A 24,411-nucleotide genomic window follows, 5' to 3' on the forward strand; every position below is an offset into this window, starting at 1 on the left:
GTAGAGCCAAGCTTCTTGTGATGGGCTGGGGTTCGGCCCGATAGACAACCCAATACACCCAACCAATTTCAATAGACTTGAATTTTGATTTGATATTTGAATCTGATTCATCGAATTAATAGTGCCTGAGTAGACGACCCCCATGTCTCATTTATCCCTATTGGTCTGTTGCTTGACCGCAGCTCTGTGTGTGGCTGGGGAGGCTGGGAGACGTCAACCCAGCACAGTGACAGACAAAAGCCCACTGGGCAGCGATTGCTGGTCCTGAAAATCCCTTTGCATCTCCAGGTCGAGGAATGCTTCTGGATTAATATCGCGCGTGGTCTCACTGTCCACATTCCACAGCCATGTCGACCCCGGCGAGAAACTTCAGCCTGCGCAACGTTAATAGTAGGTGCATAAAACCCTCCCGCCCCGCTGTCTTTCCAATGCTCCAAGGCCTCATTCAATGTCGATTGACTTTTATATAGCCAGCAAGCCCCAGCTTCACCGAATGGACTCTCAGCAATCTATTGCTGCATCAGACGACTACTATTCATTCTCAGACCGAGCTTCCTCGAGTCCAGATAGTCGAGTTACAGTGAGACGATTCCAGACTCCAGACTCTCAACCATCTTCTCGAGGTCACTCTCCAACCATGCCGGCACATCCCTTGCCCATGGGGGAGTCCAGTCAACCTGCCCAAGAAGATCACGACTCACCGCGTCCACCAACATCAAGCACTGTCCGCTTCGGAGAGGACGGGGTCGCTCGGATTAGTGCCAAATCTGATGGCACAGGATCCGATGAGACTGCTCGTCGTGTGCCCAGTGACTACGCAGGACCAGCCCCCACCCCAGGCTTGGATGACTCCCCGTACGTCCGGTTTGCAATCGATCAGCTCACCCAGGACAGGGCTCGGGGAGTTTCAAGACAGGACTCCTTATCTACCACGACTACAGGAGATGAGTATACAAATAATCAACTGGTATGGGACGAGGGATTGGGTTACTTTACCCGCACAAGAACGCCTTTGAGGACACCAATTCGACATGAAACGCCTCCAGTGAGGCCATCTTATACGTCTCCTTCGCCGCAAGCTTTACCACAACGACCTGTCTCAGTAGACCCCGAGTCTTTTGTTGCCGTTGAGCCCCCAGAGCAAGGTTTACTGTATCCGCCCTTGAACTACTTGCCTGTGGTGCTGCGGCCGTGGGCTATGGCACTGACGATATTTTGTTGTCTGCTTATGATTGCGGGAGTTCTCTTCTGCAATATTTGGTCTCATCGTCACCAGGGAATTTGGGATTACCAGGGCCAAGGAGGTGGGCATTATTTTGTGCTGCAGTTCCTACCACAAATCCTCGCCGCGCCGATCATCATCTGGTCCTTTGTCATTCAAGCTGCAGTATATCGCACAGCACCTTTCGCCATGATGGCCGCTGAACGACAAAAAGGCTTGGTTATTCAAGCATTGCCTATCCTGTCGAAAAGCTTTGTATTCCCGGATTTCTCCCATTTCAAACACGGTGAACACTTGTTCGGTTTCTCCTTGTTCACAGTTTGGCTGCACAACTTCTTCGCAATCCCTCTTCTCAGCTGTCTCTTCCAGGCAAAGTACTACATTATTGATGGAGAAGGTGTCTGGAGATGGGCCTCGGTTGAGTCTGTTGGCTGGACATTGGTCGCATTATACGGCGTTCTCACAATTGGCTTGGTGTTACTGCTACTGCGCTTCCTTCGCAGCTGGTCTGGTTTGATGTGGGATCCGGTCAGCCTGGCGGATCTGATCTCGCTCATCCAGCGATCGAATATTCTCCATGACTTTGAGCGATCTGAAACTCTTCCCACAGTGCGAGACTCGCTTGACCCTCGTGTTCTTCGATTGGGCTACTGGAGATTGTCGAGCAAGCCTGAGGTCTTCTACGGCATCGGCGAGGTGGACGCCCCAGTTCGCACTCCTTCACTTCATCAGACCGGCAAAAGCAGAGAGAAGCAGCCACACGGTCTTGCCAAAGTGTGCGTCGATCTCGAACACCAAGGCGACTCCAACGATTCATCTGATAACTCCCTTTACTCGCCATTCGCCCGCTACCGCTGGACCCCGTGGTTCCTACGCAAAATCTCAGTATTTATCTGGGCTGCAATCGTCTTCGCCTTGTTTATTGCCTTTGTCGCCGTCAGTTTCATCAACGACGCGATCAAGGGTGGATTCCCACCCAAACTCCCGACCCTCCCATCAACAAGTGCATTCTCCTCCTCCAACTTCCTCTACAGCTTCATTCCCGCCTTAATCGGCAACATCCTCTTCCTCGCCTGGCAACCAATTGACGTCTACTTCCGCGCCCTCCAACCCTTCGTCGGGCTCTCCTCTCCAAGCGGCGCATCCGCCGAACAAAGCATCCTCCTCGCCTATCCATCCTGCTACCCAATCCAAGTCACAATCCTCGCCCTCCTAAACCGCCACTTCAAAGTCGCCTGGATATCCCTAATGTGTCTGATATCCCTGGCAATCCCCATCCTCGCCGGTGGCGTCTTCATCGCTCTCTGGTACCCCTCTCACGACGACATCCGAATCTCAGCCTTAATGCCAGCATTCTACGCCCTAATTGCCTTCTGCGCTTTATACGCCATTTCCTTCCTGGTAATCTGGCCCGGCCGCCGCCGCTACCTGCCACACGATATCACCACCCTGGCTGATATGATGAGTTATCTCTACCAATCGCCGCTTTTATCGGACAAGATCCTCCGCGAGCCGAGGAGCAAGACTGATCTTGTTACCCGTCTTATTGTTGCGCCGCCTTCAGATCGCCAGTTGCCATTTTACGGCTTTGGGATCTATGTTGGTCGTGACGGTAAGGAGCATCTCGGTATTGATCGCTTCCACCGTCCTGGTAGGAGTGATATGCTTATTACTACCGGGACTATGAAATGATTTTTCGTTTACTTTGATCTTTAGCGTGTTTGTCTTGTAATGTTATTATGATTTGTATCTTTGATTATGAGCCCATATTGATGTTTGTTTGCGAGCGCTATATTGCGACTATGTGACAACTTGTGATGCCATGTTTCGGTATATTTATGAATGTTTTGGGTTTGCTTTGCTTTTTTCTAGAATAACACTTGCATTTTGGGCGCTTTTGCATTTTTTTTATGTATCACTACCATCTGATATCTCAGATGAGCGTTGTGTTGCATACTCATATTAGATAGAATATTCCGAACCATAGCATAGAGTCAAATCGAATCTTATCCCAATCTACCTTATTTTTTGAACTTGTTCTTCTCTATCACATAAACAAATCGTTAAATCATACGTCAGGGGACATAAGTGTGAATGCAGTGTCGCTGATGAAGATTTGAACAGACACGAACCTCGAAGCGAGTATACCGTTTCAGGCAATGTTTTCGCCCTACTTTGGCCTCTCTTTTCTCGCCTCTCTCTTTTGCCGATTTTGAGAGCCTCCGGTTCATCATGGAGAGTGCATAAATGTGGGGGAGTGAAAGGCCTCATGGTCTATGACTGTACAACCGGCACCTATCAATCTATCTATCTAGCCAATTATAGCCCGAAACCAAAGTAGTCAATCATTTCTGGAAGTAAATAACCCTCACCCGATCTATCTGCCCAGTCAACCAATCAATCTGTTCAGAAGGCAACCCCAAAGCCCCAGCCTGGAGATTCCTCAAACAAGGCAAAACAAACCAAGCACCCATAAGCGGAGCAACCTTTTTATGCGTCTGAGAAACCGGCCTCGTCTCCGCGAACGGATACTCAACAAGACCCGCTTTCATGCGGACAGATTCAACTTGGCTTCCAAGGAAGAACGGTACGCTTGCACAGATCTCATCCGCGAGGCGGTGCGCAGTAGAGATAGCCATCATTTTTTTAGGCCCTGTGGATCTTGAGATGGTGTCATGCGGAGACAGCCGAGGATGATGCTCTGGACTAAAATGCGGCAGTCGCGGTATGTGTTCCAAGTTGAAGCAATCCACATATCGGTGTAGCAGTCGACGCGGTTTTGGTAGATCCCAGCGTTGCGGACAGATTTGGGGATTATGCTTGCTGCGACTGGTGTCCAGTGTGGTGGGACTAGGTGAGCCCACGCTGCGAGATTCGTGTCGATTTCGATCGCTTTAGTTAATAGAGATGTGACGGTTGCTCTTTTCGGTGGTTTGTAAATTATTTCCTCCCATGAGAGGCGAAGGTTGACGATCTCTGATGCCGCTGAGGCTAGGAGTGGCCGAGGACCTGAAGAAGGTGCTGGCTGGAATAATGGCCAGACTTTTGGGGTTGGTACTGTGGGACTAGTCAAGCCTCGACTAGTTTTGATCTTCATTTTGGGTTAACAGAGAGCCTTCAGGTGTGTGAATTCAACATACAATTTGAGCTTGCACTGCGTTGTCAATTGCCCTTGATGCCACTGTTTGTAATCGTTTTGATTTTCGGTTGTTGATGAGGGCAACAGCTCCTCGGAGGTGAGCCTTCACGGGATTCTCCCAGTCTTTCATGGCAACGAACTCCTTGGAGATTGTCAGTTCAAAGGATTATCCGCAGCCAAAGAAAATCTCGTTGACCCACCTCATATGTCGAGAGTAGGAGAATAGAAAGTAGAATGGAATCCAGATCACTATTCTCATCTTGCAAAGACTCCCGGATCTTCGGCAATGCTTGAGTGAAGTACTGCTCTGATGCTCGAAGCAAGGAACCTTGGCCGGTCCAGGCTGCAACGGAGAAGAAAGCAACTGCCAACGAGCTAACATAGAGATGAGATTGCGGTTTTGCGTTCGAGAAAGCCCCAGGCAGGATCTCCATGAATCCATTCCGAATATGAGGATCTTTCGGAAGATAGAGGTAAGAATTAAAGAAAAGCGGTACCACAGTATCCTCCATTGGCTGGTATAGATCAGCAGGACCCAAGAGTGGAGGCCAAGATGTCATGATCATTGGCGCTTTTTCATGTAGATCCACAGGGCCTAATACGAATTGCCCCTTTGCGTGTACTACTTGATTCGGCAGCTCTATAGTCTGCGAGCGAGAGCGCGAGCCGGCGCTCGTTGCAGGGGAACGGGTTGCTCTTGTTTGTTTTTTGAATGAATTCGTGTGATATCTCAGCATCAAATCAAATGGGTCTGGATAGCCAGGACATTCCCGTTTCGTTTTTGTACATGCCCTGCAGTGAGGACGTGTTTCATCGCACTTGAGCTTGTGAGATGACAATACTAAGTGAGAATCGGAGGGCGAGGTACCTTGATACGCCTCTGCCGGCAATTTCGGCATCCTGTGCTAGGCTTTCCGCCGTATACCATGGCGATCTATATGATATCTTGGGATCAATGGAATGTCTGCATGAGCTGTGAGATGCTCTTGGCGCGGATGTATCATCTGGCCTGCATCGAGGTATTTGAGCTTCATACGATACTAGGGCGAAATTTGCCCCAAGCCAAGTTGACAACTATTGCAACATCGTCAATTTATACAAAAGTTAAATATAGCTCGTCAGATTGTGAGGCAGAAGCCAAGTCCGAGACGAAATGATCACGTGATGGAGATATCCTCATCTCCGCCTCGGATTTAACACTCTCCAACAGTCCGATAGTCCCGCGCAGATTCAGTCGTCTCGAGCTCTCCAGGGGATCAATTACCCAAGTACAGTGCACCATTGCCCTCATTTCCAGCTCCAAGATAGCCATCCTCTCATTCCTTGAGCTGTCCGACACACCTCAATTACAAAGCAAAGCAAACCTCATTCACATCCACATCCACGCCAAAAGACAATGGTATCATTCTTTGGCTGGGGCTCAAGCCCAAAATCCTCAGAGAGCCAACAAAAGCCCGAAGAAAAGCCAACCCCCGAACAACCCCAGAGCCCAGAAGAAAATCCCACAACGCTCCCAATGCAATTACCCCGACCCCCAGCGTCAGAAAACACAAACCTGAAACTCCTCTTCGGAGGAATGACCTTCTTCGCGCTCTCAGTGCTCGTAACAAGACGGGCCTTCAACAAAAAACGCATCGCGTGCATCCCACCATTCTACACAAGCTCGATCTACCACCAGCCCCACTCAAACTCCGCAATGGATGCCTTCGAGGCTTTGAATCTGGCTACGCTAAACGTGCTGTCTTTTGGTATGATGGCTGGTGGTGCTGCTGGGTATGCGTTGAATATCAATGGGCTGGATGATATGCGGAGGTTTGTTCGGGCTGGTTTGCAAGGTGGGAGTGATACGCCTGTTAAGAGTGATGAGGAGTTGGAGGCTGAGGTTACGGAGTGGGTTAGCAAGGTTCTCGGTGATCGGTTCGAGAAGCAGCTTGAGAAGGAGAAGGCAAAGAGATTAGTGCAGTTTGAGCAGGGGAATAAAGAGAACTGAACTGAGGTTCTTTGCGTCGTTTGTTTTGTTGATACTACTCTACTCATGATCTCGATACCTTGTACATTATTATGCATTTACCGAGCATAGCTTTTACTTTACTACCGTGGGAATATTGCTGCGAGCGTCACTGCTCCTGGAAGTCATTTGGATATCAATTCTAATCGTACATTCAGTCGGCGGGAAGCCCCCATCCTCGGCATCATCATTGATTTATCTGCTCGTAGCGCTGGCGGGCGTTATTCTTGGTCTTCTCCAGGAACTCATCGTAACGGCCCCGGGTGTTTCGACCGGCTTCTTCGGTTGCGTCGCCTAGCTTTCCTCCATGGGCACCCAGTCCCACACCCTGGGCGTAAACCTCGGTGGCAATTGGCGCTGTCAGACCGGTGCCTTGGGCACCAAGGCCAGAACCTTCCGACCATCCCATTTTGCTGAGTAGAGAGGCACCCTTCGAAGTCGACTGCACGGGGGCTTCATCCTCCTTTGGTGCGGCTGGGGTTGGGCGGCCAACGGTGGTGGATGGTCCGAATGCCTTACGGCGTTCCTTTGCACGGTCTCGGTATTCATTCGTAGGCTGCTGTACATCATTGGCAGATTGCTGAATAATGCCATGCTTGATAAGCTTGCTCATGCCGCGTTCTACACATTCTGGCTTCAGCAAATTCTCTTTGTGGAGGGGACTGAGTCGTTCATGCCGGCGGACATGGGCAAGGTCTTTGAACTGGCACAGGCACAGGTAGCAACAGTAACGGTTGGGGTCTGCGTAGGACTGGGGTGGCGGAGCGGCTTCATCAGTTGCCGGGCCAGCCTGTTCTGGAGCAGTATCAACAGGGTTTCCGTCGTCATCCTTGGGGATCCCGTGGAGCTCGGCATGGCGGTTGCTCCAGAATTGCAGCTGGGATGGCATTGCGAGCTTTTTCGCGTTGGCGCTGGCCGCTGCATCCGCCTTTCTTTTCTTGGACTTCTCTGAATCTTTGATGCCCTTTTCATGTTGATACGAAGCGGACTTGTCCCCCTTCTGCTGCTCGTTGACATCATCTTCCTCTCGTGATAGTGTGAGCTCATTGACAAAGCCTTCATCATCCCAATACATAAGCTTCAACGCCGGGTTGTTCAATGGGCTGAATGAATAGCGAGCAGTGCTGGCCGTGGGGGTCATGACTGGAATAAACACTCCGGCGTGTATGTAGCTGACCATAACAGGCTTTGACGAGATGGTGAATTTTTCGAAAGATTTCAAGCGCGTCATCGCAGCTTGGGCATCCTGTATTAAAGGGTTAGAAGAGATGAAAGGTGTGAATGGGGCGGACGAACCAGTATTCCTGCAAATTCGGCGAATCCATAGCGCCAGCTTTCATTGGATTTGCGATCACGTACAAGCAATACACGGCGGATGGAGCCTTCGCGTGCTCCAAGATTGCTATCACCAGTTGTTGAGGCTACCTTTGCGCCTTTCTTCTGAATGCCGGAGGAGTTGTCGTTGTTTCCAGATGGACGATACAGTTTGGCCACGCCTTTCGCAAGCAGTTCCTCGGTGACAGAGGGTTCCAGCCCGCGGAATAGAAGAAATTGAGACGGCTGACTCTCAGGTGCAGCATCATTATCACCGTTGTTAACTACCTTGGGAGCAGGAATCCCCGGGATGCCAGTTGAGGCCATCTCTGCTCGCATTGTCAGTAACCAAGCGACGGATTGAAGGGGAAGAAAGGGAAACGCACCGGGTCGCGGGGCGTTGCACTTAAAACACTTCAGGCGCGTGGCATAGTTGACGATAGCACACTGGGGGGTTAGCTTAGCGCCTTCCACGTTTGGCGCACCAGAAATCACATACCATACGACACATCCAATCACCTTCTCCCTTTGCCCGATTTCGGTCTTCCCTCTCGCGGCTGTACGCGATGCGTACTTTGGTACTGCCGTCGTTGGGGCCGGCACTTGGTCCATAGAGGTAAATCCCGCGGTGGTTTCGTTCAACGAATGCTCGCGATTCGTCTATCGTGGGGAACCGCAAGAAGCCTAGCTGCTTCGACAATTCTATCGAGTGGGATACCACGTTAGACATGGTGCAACCAACATCGGTCTACCGATTTCACTTACTCGTCTGGCGATCACGAATGACTCGAATGTCCTCGAGGCCATCAACATGATAGGCAGTTCTGAGTTCAGCTGCGATCTATCCACCGAGCGTGTCACTGTCAGCACCTTGCTGATGCAGGTGGTCATCGGAGACCCGTTGTTCCAGCTCTTGGCGGCGAAACTCACATCGTTCTCGGTCATGTCCACTGGGAAGTTTTCCAGCATTACTTCACGACTTTCTTCACCAAAGTATCCGTGACCACGGCGGGGGCTGCGACTGCGACTGTAGTTCCTGCCCTCATACCCCGGTGATCGATATCCCTCATGGTCACGGTCTCGATATCCATGCCTACCTCGACGAGGTGGAGATCGCGAGGTTCGGCGAGCGCGGTCATCTCGATCATAACTGCGGTGGCTGTCGCGGTCTCTGGAGTACTCGCGCCTGCGGTCTGCTGCCGGTCTGCGGGGAGGGGAGCCGGAATGGCCTTTATTGCCCAATTCCAACCAAATTCATATTAGCCACGGTCTGATATCCTTGGAAATATTCTTTCCTGCGGGGCATGTGTCTGGATCAAACACCATTACCGTGCGGGGAGGAGCTTGTACCGCTAGGTGAACGCGAACGCGAACGATCATCATACATTCGGCCATCCCGGTCGGCACGGGGAGGATTGGGCCTGCGGCTCTGGCCGGAATGATGTCTCTGATCAGAGTATGGAGGCGCCATGGCGGAGCACCATCTGGAGAATGAAAGAATGAAAGCTAAGAGTGATGCGGAGGCGAGGTGCGCCTTGGAGGCTTCGATAAGCCGATAACGTCAAATCTTCACCGCCCGACCTTCTGTTTGCTACGCATCTCAAACGGGTACAGCGAGGACAAAGGGGAAGCCTGCAGATCTATTATCCTGCTCTGCCAGTTCTTGACTATTCTTTTGAGCTGTCCTTGAGCTGTGGCTGATCTTTATGAACTGCATGACATGACCTGGAAGTACACTTTCAACATCCACTAGATCTACGAGTTATTCAGACTCGTCTGTTGGTTTCGGCTTTCTGCTTCCTGTGTCTGTATACATGCTTGTGAAGACATACTTGTATAGATGTGCCTAGGAAAGTCTCCTACACCATAGCCACTATCGGTGTGGAGAATCTCCACCAAATCCCTGAGTTTCTGATTCAACACCTGCAGACCCCTGTTGGCCCATCAGAACATATCAATCGCCCGATTATTCCCCGCTGCCCCGCGGTCTACGTGGGCCAAGCTACAGGTGTCCTCAGAACATATATGAGCGTCCTCGTTAGACATCGTTTTATCTGCAAACTTATCTCATATCTCCCTCTACATTCCCATTCCCATTCCCATTCCCATCCTCACTCGTAATTCCCACCATGGCACCTGGAAACTCCACCAACCGTGCCTGGTGGAAAGAAAGCTCAGTGTACCAAATCTGGCCCGCATCTTTCAAGGACTCAAACAATGATGGCATCGGTGACATTCCTGGTATCATTTCCAAGCTAGATTACATCAAAAATCTGGCCATAGATATCGTCTGGCTATGTCCATCCTACAAGTCACCCCAGGTTGACATGGGATACGACATTTCCGACTACTACGACATCGCTGATGAATACGGCACTGTTGGAGATGTCGAGAAATTGATTCAAGGGTGTCACCAGCGGGGTATGAAACTGCTCATGGATCTGGTAGTCAACCATACCAGCGATCAGCATGAATGGTTCAAGAAATCCCGTAGTTCCAAAGACAATGAGTATCGGAACTGGTATGTCTGGAAGCCGGCCAAGTATGATGAGCAGGGGAATCGTCAGCCGCCCAATAACTGGGTGTCGCATTTCCAGGGTATGTATCAATTATTCTTGTCATAATCCTCGAAATGTACACCTAATACGTGATACGAACTAGGGAGCGCCTGGCAGTGGGATGAACATACCCAGGAATACTATCTCCATCTATATGCAGTTGAGCAGCCCGATCTCAATTGGGAACACCCACCAGTGCGCAAAGCAGTGCATGATATCATGCGGTTCTGGCTGGATAAGGGCTGCGACGGGTTCCGAATGGACGTGATCAACTTCATTAGCAAGGAACAGAGCTTCCCCGATGCTCCTGTCAAGGATCCACGCACACCCTGGCAGTGGGGGGACAAGTGGTATGCCAATGGCCCACGTCTGCATGAGTACCTGCAGGGCCTAGGTAAAATCCTCAAGGAGTATGATGCATTCAGTGTTGGCGAGATGCCATTCGTCACAGACGAGAAAGAAGTACTCCGGGCAGTCCAATTCGACCGCAATGAGATCAACATGATCTTCAACTTTGAACATGTCGACATCGACCACGGCAAATACGACAAGTTCGAGCCTGGGAGCTGGAAACTTACCGATCTTAAGGATTTCTTTGAACGCTGGCAGACTTTCATGTATGACAATGACGGCTGGAATGCGCTCTATTGGGAGAACCATGACCAGCCACGATCTATCGATCGCTACACCAACGCGGCGGAAGAGTATCGACTAGTCGCATCCAAGATGCTCGCTACTGCCCTGGCATTGCAGGCCGGTACACCATTTGTATACCAAGGACAGGAGATTGGTACGAGAAACGTGCCGAAAGAATGGGGCATTGAAGAGTACAAAGATATTGACTGTCTAAACCATTGGAACAGGTATGTCCCCTCTACCGGCCACCAAATGAGAAGTCACTTCTCTAACACTTTTACAGACTACCCAAATCCGACCCAAAGGTCCTAGAAATCGCACTGCAGGAATACCAAAAGAAATCTCGTGACAACGGCCGAACCCCAGTCCAATGGTCCGCCGCCGAGAATGCAGGTTTCACCGGACCCGGCGTGAAGCCCTGGATGTCCGTGAACACAGACTACCCACGTGTCAACGCCGAAGCCCAAGTCAAGGATCCCAACTCGACATACCACTACTGGGCCACTGTGCTGAAATTGCGCAAGGCGTATCTCGATGTCTTTGTCTATGGCGACTTCACCCTTTTGGATAAACCGAGCCAGGAGTTCTTTGCGTATACACGCCAGTATAACGACCAGAAGGTTTTGGTTCTGTGTCATTGGACTGAGAAGACGTTGGAGTGGGATGCGGCTGGCAACGGGATCACTGGTGTGAAGAACGTTTTGCTTGATACTTATGAGAGTGCAGACGCTGTTTCTCAGCGCTTCTCTGGTGGTAAATGGTCGCTTCGACCGTATGAAGCTGTTGTCTTGCTTCTTTGAAGCTGTCATCTTACCTCTTTGAGGCTGGGCGGTTGATAGATAGATCACCAATTGGACTGAGCGACATTTCCATTTCATATAATCAATTGGAAGCAATTGAAACAAGATAATTAGCAGAGTTGCAAATATAGGTAAGTTAGCAAGTATAGAATCCACCCCAATAGCTCTCGGCATTCTCCGCACACCGGGACCCTCTTATCCATCCCCACAGCGATAACAACCCACCGTCCCTCTCTCTCCCTCCAACAAACACACACTCTCTGTCTTTTTCTCAATGCCAATGACAACAAAATGACAACCCAAGAAGCCAACCCCCCCCAGCACACCTGGACCCAAATACCTACCCAAGAACCTACACGGACACCACAAAAAACATCCACCTAACCCTAACCTACGCGCCCCTAGACGCAACAACCCAACTATCCCAAACCTCCTCCCCAGCAGCCGGCGCAAACATCCTCTTCCTCGGAACAACACGCGACACCTTCGAAGGCCGCTCCGTCAGCCAACTGAGCTACACGGCCTACCCACCGCTAACGCTGAAGACGCTAGCAGGGATTGCGGAGGCGGCTGTTGAAACGCATAAGCTGGTGGGCGTGAGTATTGCGCATCGGTTGGGGACTGTTCCTATTGGCGAAGCTTCCATTGCTATTGCTGTTAGTTCGGGACATCGGGGTGCAGCGTGGAGGGCTGGCGAGGAAGTTCTCGAGGCTTGTAAGGAGAAGGCGGAGATTTGGAAGAGGGAGGAGTTTGTTGATGGGGGGATGGAGTGGAGGGCTAATGCTGAGAGAGATGGGGAGGGGAGGCTTTTGAAGGGGGAGGGGATTTAGGGTTTGGTTGGTTTTGGTCCTGGGTGGCTATTATAAGTGTGATGTGCTGATGTGATGTCCTTGGGTTACAGTTTGTGCATGTATTAAGGCGACCACGTTCGGGTCGTATTCGGTGTTATAACGGACCTTTCCGTCCGTGGCCGACAAAAAGGAAATCAATCGCAGCTTCGGGAGTAGGGTATTCAGATATTCAAATGGCTATATTGTACATAGATACACGATACACTTTGCAAAAGCGCTTACTCAGTCTTGAGCGGCTTGCCCTCGCGCTTCCAATCATTGATATGGTCAAGGATTACCTTGGAGGCAGACTCGGGGGTATCCTGGCGACCAATACACTCGACGAAGTCATTGTCGGGGTCTGTATATTTGTCAGCATATCGAGGCTTTACCAAAAAGCCATCTCATTGACTCACCCATCAGGTAGAAGTAGATACTGTGATCCACCAAGTAATCCTCGCCAGGCTTGACATCCTTAGGCGTGCTGAAGTACACACGGTACTGTTTGCACACGTTCTTGACCTGCTCGTAGGTACCGGTCAAGCCGATGATGCCGGGGTGGAACTCCTTCAGGTACTCGCGCAGCACCTCAGGTGTATCACGGACAGGATCGCAGGTAATAAAGACGGGCATGAAGAGTTTGTCATCCTTGGTAGAAGCCTTAACCTTCTCGATGATCTCGGCCATCTTATCCAGCTCATCGGGGCAAATATCGGGGCAGTGAGTGAAGCCGAAGTAGACCTAACAAAAAAATGGCGTGTAAGCAAACACATATTCCAAGCGGGTGATGACCGGATCCATCGATGGAATTGACTCACGAAGCTATATTTTCCCTTCAAATCCTCTTCCGTAAACTCCTTCCCATCAAGATCCTTCAACACAAACGGACCGCCAACCTTCGGCCGCCCAACACCCTTACTCATCTCTGCCATCCGCTTCCGCTCCAGACGAGCCTTCTCAACCCGGAAGTAGAGCATCATACCAGCACCGGTAAGGACGAAGAGTAGCGCAGCCTTCCACGAGAACGGACCGGTGGTGTGACGCTGACGCATCTGGCCCATTGTCTTGCCCTTAGCTCGGAACGCAGATGTGGAGAACTTGTTCTGGGCAGAGATCATGCTGCGCATGCTCTGTTGGCATCGTGGTCGCTGTTGGGTGTAGGCGCGGCATTGGGGTGCGTTGTTTCGGAGGAGAGGGAGGATGCGTGGTGAGGGGGCGGCTTCAATGGCAATATTGCGGGTTGCCCGGCTGAAAAGCCCTGCCATTCTCATTGGGGAGGGCATTCTGTTTGTTCGGGGTGTGGTTGGTAAGAGGGTCGGTGGTCCGCGGGCTGGTGGAATTCGAGAATCTCCAGATCGACACCTGATTGGGACTAGCGCTGCTGCCTCAGGCAGTAGACCCACCTCAAATTATATCCGTCGCGATGTTTACATCGGGTCATGTGTAGAGTGTGTAGCAGATATTTATGTCCTGTAAAAAGTAATTTGACCACGGACGGATTTGAACCCTGACGTGAAGCTGAATAAGGTGGTGTTATCATGGTAAACTAGAGTTAGTACCTCAACCCGGGATCCCTGTGGCGTAGTCAGGGAGAGAACCCCATCTCCTTGACGCTGTCATTCGTGTGCCCTCCCATTCCCCTTACTTCTCGTCATCTCCCTCCTGGGGGACACCAAGGGCCGTGGCAGGGGTGAAGTCATGGTCCGAAGGGATCTAGAGGGGTGGGGTAAGTAGTGAAAGACTTACCGATAACCATCCCTAGAGGTCAATTTTTTTAGGCATCTGCTCCATAATTGTCTTTTTTCCTGTCTTTAAACCAAGTCATGCTCTAGTCTTTCTCGTCTTGGATGCGTGTCTTTTGCTCGACCTCTGCTGTTGTCGCGGTTCTGGTCTACACACTGGAACTTGAAGCTCTCTTTCCTCTACACAGCTCTTCCCTAATATTAATTTACCAGTAAAAGCTGGGTATAATAATTCGCAATACTTATGCAGTTACTAAAGGCATCTAATAAACTTGCAAACCCGACAACCCAACCGACCACCGTCCCTCCCGACAAGAAAATAATCAACAAAGTTATTCAAATCTCAGCAGCTTCCTCAAGCCATTTCTGTGCCATCTCATCAAAGTCAGGACTATACAACCACTCCAAATCAAACGGCCTACTCTCAATCTCCGACGGACCCAACCCAGGATCTCTAGGCATACGACGAGCATCAATCTGAGCATTAAGCTCCAAAATCCGATCAACCCGCTCTTGACGACCCCACTGCCAGATCTTCAATCCACGCTCAAGTTCCTGGGACTTACACCGCGCCAAGATAACAGCGAAGGTATAAACGTCCTCAAAGGCCTGATTAATACCCTGGCCAGCAGTAGGCGGGATAGCATGCGCAGCATCACCGAGAATAACAACACGAGAGTATTTTGAAGTCCAAGTATCCAATTTGGGAACAACATAGAACGGCCACAGATTGATCCTATCGAGCGGGATGTTTGAGACAGCATCTTGCACAACTTGCGGAAAATCCTCCGCGCCTTGTCGGAGGAAGTCGACACACCACTGCTTATCATCAAGCAAGGCATTCCAGCCCTCACGATCAAGCTCAGGTGCGCGTTTCGGTTTTCCAATGAAAGCTTCAGAGCCATCACGGAGTTGCAGTGCAATAACAAAAGCTCCATGTTTAGGATTCATGATCGTGACAGGGAGATCGAATCCCTCGGGGAGATTCAACTGTGCAGTCGGCACAGCCGCATTCACGCCGACGGCATTAGTGAACATCGGCTCAAGGTCTGGGTAGAGATACTTCCGGACTCGGGAATGGATACCATCCGCGCCAACGAGACAAGCCGCGGTGGCGGTGGTGCCGTCTTCGAATTCCCAAGATACATCTGTCTCAGTCTCGGTGAGGATTTGGATGAATTTCTTTCCGTAGTGGATTTCGATTCCGAGGTCCTTCGTTGCGGCGAGGAGTGCGTCGATTAGTTCGTGGCGGTAGATGCGGAGTGCGTCGTAACCGTATTTCTCTTGGCTTCCGAACTCGTAGGAGTCTAGTGGGACTGTGGTGCGGAAGTGGAGGTCTTTGAAGTTGAAACCGCGGGTTTTAATGTCTTTGTATATTCCTACTGAGTCAAGGATTCGGAGGGCGTTTGGTGAGAGCATTAGTGCGCCACCGATGTCTAGGGACGCAGATCGGGATTCGTAGATTGTACATGGGATGTTTTGTTTGTGGAGGGATAGTGCTAGGGTGAGGCCTGAGAGGCCAGCGCCTATTATAGCGACGTGGTTTGAGGTCATTTTATCAGATGAATGATTGCAGGAGCTGTGTTGATGATTGTTTTGCTTCTGTACCTTGGCCGATATCTCCCTCTACCATGGATCTGGGGGCTTCTGGTCTTTATGTGTTCCTCTTTTCCGTGCATGTCCTTGATGCTCTCGTAAGCTGATATGAAAGTGGGAAGCCTTAGCTTGGCAAGTATATGGATCTGGTTCTTCGGATCCGACGGAGATAACATCGTCCGTCCGGTGCAATACATCTATGTCGTTCTAACATGCTCCATCAAAAAGCGTCGTGAGCACTAAAATAGAAAGGGTATGGTTTTGACAGCCAGAATTATTCGGTACATATGGTATTTTATACTATTCTATTTTTAACATACGAAAGGTATTATGTATTTTGGCTGTCAGATCCGCTCAATCTTGTAGAAGCCTGAAGTAATTCAACCGACTCGAAATATATATCGTGAGCTTGTCTCCGAAAGTCATAAACAACAACAGAATCAGGAATTCAAAGACTCCCTTTTGCAACATCAAGAAAATTCATATTTTTTCAACTGCATCGAAAACAATTACCAATAGTTAGGATATTGTCATTATTTCACATCAAACATTCCCACATTCAACCCAAACGAGCTATAAAATTTTTAAACAGCATCAGGGAAAGGGTGAGGGTTCTTAAGAACACTAGGCGCCGAAGAACGAGCCGTGGTACCAATAAGATGATCAAAGGCAGGCGAGTGCTCCACGCGAGGGCTCATATCCTCCAAATCCCACAAGTAACCAAGAGTCTTCAGGACGGAGGTAGCACTGTACGAAGAGGACTCTCCAGTAACGGGATCGGTACCATAGTTCTCAACATAGCCGCGGGGAGCATAGGGGGAGACCAGCCAAGTGGGCATACGGCCACCGAGACGATCGAAGTTGAGAGTGTAGTCCTTGCCGTCCTTGGCGGTCTCAGTGTAGGTCTTGTCGTCCGGGCGGACCGCAAGAGGGGGAGCGACGTGGTCGAAGAAACCACCTGTCTCGTCGAAGGTGATGAGAAGGAGGGTCTTCTCCCACTGGGGGCCGGTGCGGATGGCATCGTAGACCTGCTTTAGGAGGACTTGGCCGAAGGAGACGTTGCCTGAGGGGTGCATGGAGTTGGTGTTCAGGCCGCAGCATGAGGGGTTGATGTAGGATAGTTGGGGCAGCAGGCCAAGGTAGGCATCTTGGTAGAAGTTCTCGAGGGGCACGACGTTGCTCTTGGCGTTCTTTGCGGTCCAGTTGAAGAACATGGCGTCGGACAGGAAGTCACCGTTGGTGCCGTCGTAGTTGCGCCACGAGATACCTTTCTCGGAGGCAACTTGAAAGATGCTGCTGGTGTCGATACCAGACACATCAAAGCTCTCATCGTTGGAGCCGTGGCCGTCAGGAGTACCTGCGATGGCACAGAGACGGTTGGGGTTAGTAGGCTTTTTGACTGTCAGATTCGTGTATAGATTGCCAGCCATGGAGAGTACTTACACCCGGGACACAGGAGTGCCAGTAGTTGAAAGTCGTGAATTCATCAACCAAGTCAACGAGAGTGGGGATCTCATCCTCGGAGTAGTATCCCATAACCTCATCGGCGGCCCGCTGGGCAGTGATACTGGGATAGGCCGACATCTGGCGGTTGACAAAGCCCTCCAGGTTGGCAGTCAAAGAGCCATTGGCAATAGCCTCGTTATCGGGGTGGTAAGTACCATACAACTCGAAGTTGACACCAGTAACCGAGTGATCAGGATCATGAAGCACGGAGTCGTAGTCCTTGTACTGGCTGTACCACTTCTTGCTGTTGGTATCATTAACATTCTGGGGGTTCCAGAAAGGACCATTGTTGACGACATTGTCGAGGCCATCCTTCTTCACACCACCCAGGATGTTGTCGAATCCGCGGTTCTCCAGCAAGATCCAGACAACATTCTCAATCTTGTCCTTCATGTTGGCAATGGACTCCTTTGAACCGGACTTGTACCCAAAGGGCTCCTGGGAGCCCTTGGACACGGCAGCGCCCAGGGCGCTACCGGAAAGACCGAGCAGAGAGATGATGGTGTTGGTCTTCATCGTGCCAAGAATTGAAGTGGACAATAGTGCTTGACTGAGGTGCGTGTGATAATCACATTCCTGGATGGGACAAGGCTTTTATATCCCTGCCTTGACACAACATGCATGGAAAAGAAAAGCTTACCACCTTGGGGAAGTACATCTTTTCTCCTCATTTACGGCAAATGAGAAATGAGCATTCTGACCACATGTTCCCGCGGTCAGCTTTCACGGGTTGATATTTTAAATTGCCCAAGGCCGGACGATTGCCTAGCGTGAAGACCGGCAAGGCATGGCATAGCCTTGTGGAGTCTGACAGATGGGATTATGCCGTTGCTTCCTGATATGCAAACGATTTTGTCAATTGCTACGCAGAGATTGGCAAGGAAGAGAACCGTGCCTGCCGAAGTATAAGCGTGAGTGGGTCCTGATGAGCTTAGCCCCACAGGTACACCAATCAGAGTTGTTGACTGGCGCTATAATTTCTGCCAAGTCGCCAATCACGACGGATCCTTGGCGCATGCCTTGCACTAAGAGATGCTTCGATATGCAGGGAAGCCCGGAACAAAGACCGATGCATATCATCGCCTAAATAGGAGGCAAGATCTGACACGTGCAGGAAGAATAGGCAATAGAATTACAACGCTCGTGCATATGAACAGGAGTGGAGAGATCTGAGTTTCAAAAAACATCTAACATCCAAGCCCCCGGGCAGAGAAGTAACCGTTTAGCCTTGACACAATAGAAGGGCCCTCGAAAATCCCTGCAATGTAATGATCAGGTCGCAACAAATAAACGACATCCTTTGTCAGCCCGGACTTGGCATACTGCTCATCCCATTGGAAACCAAATGTTTTAATATTCATCCGCTGGGCCCATTCGTCAACAAGAGGCTGGGTCTCTCCGTACACATGAATTTGCCAGCCAATATCCCGCAGCATGGAGTAGTTATCCCCCGGGTCCATTCTAACCCACGGAAGGCGATCGCCAGGCTGCACAACCCCAGCTGCACCTTCTTGACTCAGACTGCTACCCCGATAGCTGCAAATGAGCTGCGATCCTCCTCGGAAGATCTGAGTCCGGGCATGTTCAAATTTCACCGCCAACGGGACAAGATAGGGAATCAACCAATTCCGAAGAATGTGCGGGAATATCCCCTTCGATGTCAACGTAGTGAAACCCGCGTCGGTGGATGTAACAATCTTCAAAGCAAAGGCGCGGCGTTCGGACTCGTAGGATTCCAGGAGCTGATGTTTGGCTTCGTCTTCCAAGTCCATTTTCAAGACAGTTGCAAGCTTCCATGCCAGATTAATCGCATCCATAATACCAGTATTCATTCCCTGCCCACCAACCGGACTGTGTATGTGAGCGGCATCACCAACAAGGAAGGCCCGATTACTCCGGAACTTATCAGCGACGCGGTGATGGCTGCGGTAGGTAGAGAACCAGTTAACCTTATCGATCTCCATATCCATAGCCTCCTTGATCTGAGGTCGAACATCATCAAAAGTAATTTTGTGCTCTTCTTCGGTTGATTCATGGTGGTGAGTGTCATTGTTATCCGGGATCGTAATCCCAACAAGTCGAACATGCCCTTCTTTGTTGTACGGCACAATCAAATTGAAAGTATCATTCGAAATCATCAAATTGCCTTCTCCATTGGCGAGAGCTTCGTCCCTGCTTTCGATATCGGCGATATAGAAAAGTGGTTTATACGTTTCACCTTCATACTTCGCACCAATAGCGTGACGAACAGCCGAATGTGCCCCATCACAACCGACAATAAACGACGCATCACAAGTCTCCGAGAACCCATCAACCTCCCGGAAAAGAGTCGCAGTAATGTTCGACCCATGATCCACGAAACCCTGCAATTTCATCCGTCGCTCAACACGGATCCCGAGATCATTGAGGCGTTTCTCTAGCATGCGCTCGTGTTCATCTTGTGGAACCGTCAACATGAACGGGTATGGAGTCAACTCGACGCCGAATTCACCAAGCGGGATGCGTGCTTTGTGTTGTTTGTGGACCCAAAGGTTTGTGGCCGGGAGTTTGTACCCTATTTCTAATAGGGCGTCGGCTAGGTCGAGTTGGCGGTACATCTCTATGATGCGGGCGTGGACGACGAGTGCTCGTGAGTTCTTTGCGGGGCTTTCTGCTTGGTCGATGATGCGGATTTTGATTCCTTGTTTGTGGAGCCAGAGGGCGAGGACGAGGCCTGTTGGGCCTGCGCCGGTGATTAGGACTTCTGTTTGAGGTTTCATCTTTGGATGGTGCACGTTGTGGGGTGATAGGAATGGTCTTCTAGATCGCGGTCTGAAGACTATTAGACTTTGATGGATGATTGAATTGGAGATTTTGGATTAGCATAAATGGCAGACTGAGAGCTCTTTAAATAACATTTCCAAGACTCCATTATCACCTGTTCTATGAGCAACAAAAAACCAAGAAGTGTCTCAGTTGGCACTCGGCCTTTTAGTCGCCGACCCCGAGCATTATCAGCCCCACGCGACCGGGGCGTCACCACCCGATCGGGATGTTCCAAGGTTGGCAGTATACCGGATTCTGGCAGAAATTTGGGTACCTGAATAAGAGTAGAGAATTGTAATTTGTGTTGTTCGAACTTGAAGGGGTAGGATTAATTTGAGATAGAATGGTTCTGAAGACGACCGTGTCAGGTCAACTCTCGTACCACGATAGACAAAATCTCCGACGATCTGATCTAATATGCAAATCCTGGCAATTATATTGCATCATCTGTCAGACTGGCCGGAAATTGATTGAGTAGAGTATCCCATTCATTCCAATCAATCGGGCTGTCGCCAAGCAAGTACTCGAAACCGTCAGCCTCCGGGTTAAACCGTGCCGTCCTAAAGTCGTGTTCGGGTTGGTCTTGTGACGGCCCATTCTCCACAGTCACGATATCCTCTACAGGTTGTGACTCATGAGTGCCTTTCGCGTTGGCTAGCAATGTGGCAACGATTGTTGGACAAGGCGTTGGAGTACGATGATGTTGGTTACACTCTTCAACGTATGCCCGCCAAGCCCTTACAATCAAATGTTGGATCGCCCTATGAAGAGGTGTTTGGATGCCCTTGCTCTCGCGAAGATTGCGTGAGTATACGTTTCCTATCAAGTGCCAGACTTTGCTTTTCTCGTCTGGGTCGCGTCGATGTCGCATGTCGGAGAGCATCAGGATAATAGCATCCCATGGCACGTGGTTCACCATGTGCCAGGAGTACTTTTGTACAGCGGAGCAGGTTTGAGCGTAGTCGGCATGTTCTGTCATCTTCAGAGCGTGCTCAAATATGATGTCTTTCTCTGATTGGGGGATGCGAGAGGGATCGGAGTATTGACGAGGATGATGTGCCATTAGTCGGGTGTAGTGTATAGCCGAGCTTGCCATCATGGAAGTTGCGATATGGAGAGGAATGGATTTATCACAATGGTGGAAAAAATTATTCTCCATGTGTGCTTCGAGCTCATCAATTGCTTTGTCCTTCTCACTGAGGGTCATTGACGACGAAGTGAGGAAAGCCCATGGACCAGTATTTGATCCTTCAGCTTCTTTCGACCAACGATGAAGCCATTTTCCAAATGCACTTCGAGCGAGGCAGAATATCATTTCTGTAGGCCCTTCCTTTTCATAGGCTGGCTCTGTCATGCGTGGATCAAGATCGCTATCGTTTGCGTTCATTGGCGGTTGTACATCGATTGCTCCTGGTAGGGGCGTTGAAGCTACACCACAGAATTGTGCAGATGTAGCGTCTATGATCATGAGCTGGAACCAGATGCGGCGACGTATCTCAGTGTCGAATACTGAAATGCCGTGACTAGATCCATCGCGATGGATGCCGATGCGCTGTGCAATCCGCGTTGCGATACCGCATAGAGTCCAGATGGTATGCGGGTCAGAAAACGAACGCATGCACAGCTATCAAGAGGTTAGGGCAAGTTTCAATAAAGAAAGAAAGGGTGGCATACTAGATACAGCATAAAAGCTTGAAGAACCATGGAGCTCGAAGTTCGAAGGAGCGATGCGTTTTTGAAGGCGAGTTGAGCTCCTCGCCTGCACTTTGAAAGGAGGGCCTTTTTGCTTTCTCCAAATGACTTTTCAACATCTGCTGCTTGCAAAGAAACCAATGCGATGCAGTAAATGGAGAACATCAGTGCCTCGAGCTCCCTGCTTATTTTGGGGAGATCACTCATTGCCTCCAGAATCTGTTGCTGCACTGTTGGGGCATGTATGATCTTAGTGAGTGGGTTCACATTTTCGAGAAATGCCTGCCACAGCTTGAAGATGTGCAAGGGATTCGGATGCAATCCTGTAAGGCTTTCCCTGGTCGCCGAAGTCGACAGTAATACGACCTCGTCGTCAGCATCCTGATCAAAGTCATCGGCGGCACTATCCGATACATCACCCAATACGTCTGCTGCATCTGGGAGCTAGAAGAATGGTCAGAACTGATATCAGTGGAAGCCTTAGAAGTCCACTTACCTCATTACTAACACTCGTCCAGAGATTACTACACGTATTTCATAGGTTAGATGAGCGTCGAACCCGATGAGAATACCAACTCACGTGTCAAGATAGACAGAATTGCCATCTTTCATGATCATCCTCCCAGATCCACTTTTCTTTGTGGAAGCCTGGCCCATTCTCCCTCGGTTCGGAGTGACAGAGCCACTGCCGTCAGGATCATCGCGTCTAAGAGATTTCCCGCGTCCCTGAGATACGCTCCCAGTCTCCCTCTTGCGACGACGAGGAGGGGGTGGAGCCCGGTAGATGCATTCCACATCCGCTTTTGCGCAATTTGAACATGGGTCTTGCCGGTCACATTTGACCTTTCGGTTGTGGCAGACCACACATGAATTTGATGTGGGTTGTTTTGATGACGAATCTGCGCTCTGATTCAAGGGGTCGGGGCCAGCCATCTCTTCAGGGCCCTTGAAGCAATACCGCTAAGACATGTAACATTGAAAATATTTGATGGATGAAACACTCTTACTCCCGATTCTTGATGGTATGTGATGCCGTGGTAGCCGTACAGCCCTGGAGGACTCCAAAATCCTTCGACGTCGCGACGCGGAACCTTCCGCGTCGAGACAAGTTGCTGCCTCAAATATTAGGCGTCTTATCCACCATGTTATCCACCTTAGACATCATCCCAATTTCGCTTGTTACAAATTCGATTTATCTGCTCGTTATTTTTCAAGGTTTCTACCTGGCGAGATCTGTAACTATATTTCAGTTTTTGTGTCTGGGCATCACTCAATTTGATCTCATGACTACGCCTCCATACCTGGGCATTGAGAATACGAGCACACCCCAACTGGTTTTTCCCCATACATTGTGCCTTTTATATAAGATATTAAAGATATCCCAAGAAATATCTCAGATGATTCCTTGGGTGCGTCAGCCATGCCACATTTTCTCGATCGAGTTCGAACAGTCCTCCGGAGAAGCAAACGTAGCTCGATCTCCGTGGGACCAAAGGAGTCAATATGGGAAAGACTTCCATCTGACGTCTTTGTCGCGATCGCAGCCACCTGCAATCTAAAGGACATTGGCTCCTTGTCTCTTACCTGTCGTTTACTGCACGATCGAGTTGCTAAGTTGGAATTTGCTATAGCTTGGGCATACATTCAACTTCGCAAGCAAAAGGGCCATCACGATCAGTACGTCTATGGTGGTTTGTCACCTGGAGATGACGTCCACTTTATCTCTGAGCTGTTTCCTCCACCACCGCCAGAATACAGCACTGGTATGGATCATGATAACGCGGGATATTCTCTTGGCTATCTTGGTGATTTGCATCGTTGCTGGAAAACGTGTCTTCGACTGTCTTACCATTTGGCCGACCACGTGGTCGAGCATCACCTAGAGACTGATCCATTAGCTCAGCCTTTGTGGTCGTCGTCCAAGACAGAGAAGGAAGTTGTCTACAGCAAAGCTGTGGCATCGCTCCAAGCCAAGCTTTTGCATCCGATGTATGGACCCACTGTACGATCCTTGGCATACTTGCACTGATTCAAAATGTTTCTTTAGAGCATACGCTATATTCTTCCTTGAGTCCTCTGCCTCGTCTCCTGATGACTCCGATTCCCCTGATCATCTCCACCATCTCCACCACCATCATCCTCACAGCCTGGCCTTATCGGTTCAGAGGCAACGGTCAATTCTCCGGAAGGCGCCTTTCACAGATACTCAGATATTCCTGTCGACCCATCACTGCATGCAACTCCTATTTTCGACTATGCAGCGCTTGATGAGTCCGGAAATTCCTCATTCAACATCAGAAAGCTGGGTCAGTTTACTTCTGACTACATCCACCATGGAGCGAATCGTCCAGTTCTTTGTATCAATAGCGAGAGACGACCAAAGAAAACAAAAAGGTCCGCATGAATCTGCATGGTCGCACAGGAAGGAGTTTCTGCTGTCGATGCGGCGAGATTTGAACGAGTATATGGCATCTGAGAGCCATTATGGTGAACGAACGCTCGAGCCGAAGTTGAACCATATCTGGTTCCATGCAGCACAAAATGAGATGTATCAACGAGGGGC

The 24,411-nt window shown here is 50.0% G+C and overlaps 10 protein-coding genes across 10 annotated transcripts; 3 read left to right on the forward strand and 7 right to left on the reverse strand.

The window, feature by feature from the left end:
- Window positions 1-347: 347 nt before the first annotated feature.
- Window positions 348-2,914, forward strand: N7446_004340 (DUF3433 domain-containing protein; the record flags this gene model as incomplete). The annotated part of the gene is made up of 2 exons (XM_058513089.1): window positions 348-390; window positions 471-2,914. The coding sequence occupies 2 exons, from the start codon at window positions 348-350 to the stop codon at window positions 2,912-2,914; spliced, it is 2,487 nt and encodes an 828-aa protein (XP_058374418.1).
- A 602-nt stretch (window positions 2,915-3,516) lies between these two features.
- On the reverse strand, window positions 3,517-4,890 carry N7446_004341 (uncharacterized protein). The gene is made up of 3 exons (XM_058513090.1): window positions 4,562-4,890; window positions 4,363-4,503; window positions 3,517-4,313 (listed from the first exon to the last, which is right to left on the reverse strand). The coding sequence occupies exons 1-3, from the start codon at window positions 4,871-4,873 to the stop codon at window positions 3,861-3,863; spliced, it is 906 nt and encodes a 301-aa protein (XP_058374419.1). The 5' UTR covers window positions 4,874-4,890; the 3' UTR covers window positions 3,517-3,860.
- Window positions 4,891-5,757: 867 nt separating this feature from the next.
- Window positions 5,758-6,351, forward strand: N7446_004342 (uncharacterized protein; the record flags this gene model as incomplete). The annotated part of the gene is made up of 1 exon (XM_058513091.1): window positions 5,758-6,351. The coding sequence occupies one exon, from the start codon at window positions 5,758-5,760 to the stop codon at window positions 6,349-6,351; it is 594 nt and encodes a 197-aa protein (XP_058374420.1).
- Window positions 6,352-6,556: 205 nt separating this feature from the next.
- On the reverse strand, window positions 6,557-9,154 carry N7446_004343 (putative G-patch domain protein; the record flags this gene model as incomplete). The annotated part of the gene is made up of 7 exons (XM_058513092.1): window positions 6,557-7,615; window positions 7,666-8,012; window positions 8,070-8,130; window positions 8,183-8,385; window positions 8,449-8,524; window positions 8,614-8,912; window positions 9,013-9,154. The coding sequence occupies 7 exons, from the start codon at window positions 9,152-9,154 to the stop codon at window positions 6,557-6,559; spliced, it is 2,187 nt and encodes a 728-aa protein (XP_058374421.1).
- Window positions 9,155-9,812: 658 nt separating this feature from the next.
- On the forward strand, window positions 9,813-12,507 carry N7446_004344 (uncharacterized protein; the record flags this gene model as incomplete). The annotated part of the gene is made up of 4 exons (XM_058513093.1): window positions 9,813-10,281; window positions 10,345-11,104; window positions 11,161-11,630; window positions 12,083-12,507. 4 exons carry the CDS (start codon window positions 9,813-9,815, stop codon window positions 12,505-12,507), a joined length of 2,124 nt encoding a protein of 707 aa, XP_058374422.1.
- A 239-nt stretch (window positions 12,508-12,746) lies between these two features.
- Window positions 12,747-13,790, reverse strand: N7446_004345 (SCO family protein; the record flags this gene model as incomplete). Its single annotated transcript, XM_058513094.1, has 3 exons — window positions 12,747-12,868; window positions 12,924-13,248; window positions 13,326-13,790. The coding sequence occupies 3 exons, from the start codon at window positions 13,788-13,790 to the stop codon at window positions 12,747-12,749; spliced, it is 912 nt and encodes a 303-aa protein (XP_058374423.1).
- A 795-nt stretch (window positions 13,791-14,585) lies between these two features.
- On the reverse strand, window positions 14,586-15,803 carry N7446_004346 (FAD-dependent oxidoreductase; the record flags this gene model as incomplete). The annotated part of the gene is made up of 1 exon (XM_058513095.1): window positions 14,586-15,803. One exon carries the CDS (start codon window positions 15,801-15,803, stop codon window positions 14,586-14,588), a length of 1,218 nt encoding a protein of 405 aa, XP_058374424.1.
- Window positions 15,804-16,429: 626 nt separating this feature from the next.
- On the reverse strand, window positions 16,430-17,867 carry N7446_004347 (putative phosphatidylglycerol specific phospholipase C; the record flags this gene model as incomplete). The annotated part of the gene is made up of 2 exons (XM_058513096.1): window positions 16,430-17,236; window positions 17,289-17,867. The coding sequence occupies 2 exons, from the start codon at window positions 17,865-17,867 to the stop codon at window positions 16,430-16,432; spliced, it is 1,386 nt and encodes a 461-aa protein (XP_058374425.1).
- Window positions 17,868-18,538: 671 nt separating this feature from the next.
- N7446_004348 (putative FAD binding monooxygenase) lies at window positions 18,539-20,110 on the reverse strand (the record flags this gene model as incomplete). Its single annotated transcript, XM_058513097.1, has 1 exon — window positions 18,539-20,110. The coding sequence occupies one exon, from the start codon at window positions 20,108-20,110 to the stop codon at window positions 18,539-18,541; it is 1,572 nt and encodes a 523-aa protein (XP_058374426.1).
- A 430-nt stretch (window positions 20,111-20,540) lies between these two features.
- Window positions 20,541-22,890, reverse strand: N7446_004349 (Zn(II)2Cys6 transcription factor). Its single transcript, XM_058513098.1, has 4 exons — window positions 22,429-22,890; window positions 22,345-22,372; window positions 21,831-22,292; window positions 20,541-21,780 (listed from the first exon to the last, which is right to left on the reverse strand). Exons 1-4 carry the CDS (start codon window positions 22,779-22,781, stop codon window positions 20,590-20,592), a joined length of 2,034 nt encoding a protein of 677 aa, XP_058374427.1. The 5' UTR covers window positions 22,782-22,890; the 3' UTR covers window positions 20,541-20,589.
- Window positions 22,891-24,411: the final 1,521 nt, after the last annotated feature.

This window comes from Penicillium canescens (assembly GCF_028828765.1).
Source record: "Penicillium canescens strain IBT 15451 chromosome Unknown utg000003l_segment0_segment0, whole genome shotgun sequence".
Classification (NCBI taxonomy): domain Eukaryota; kingdom Fungi; phylum Ascomycota; class Eurotiomycetes; order Eurotiales; family Aspergillaceae; genus Penicillium; species Penicillium canescens.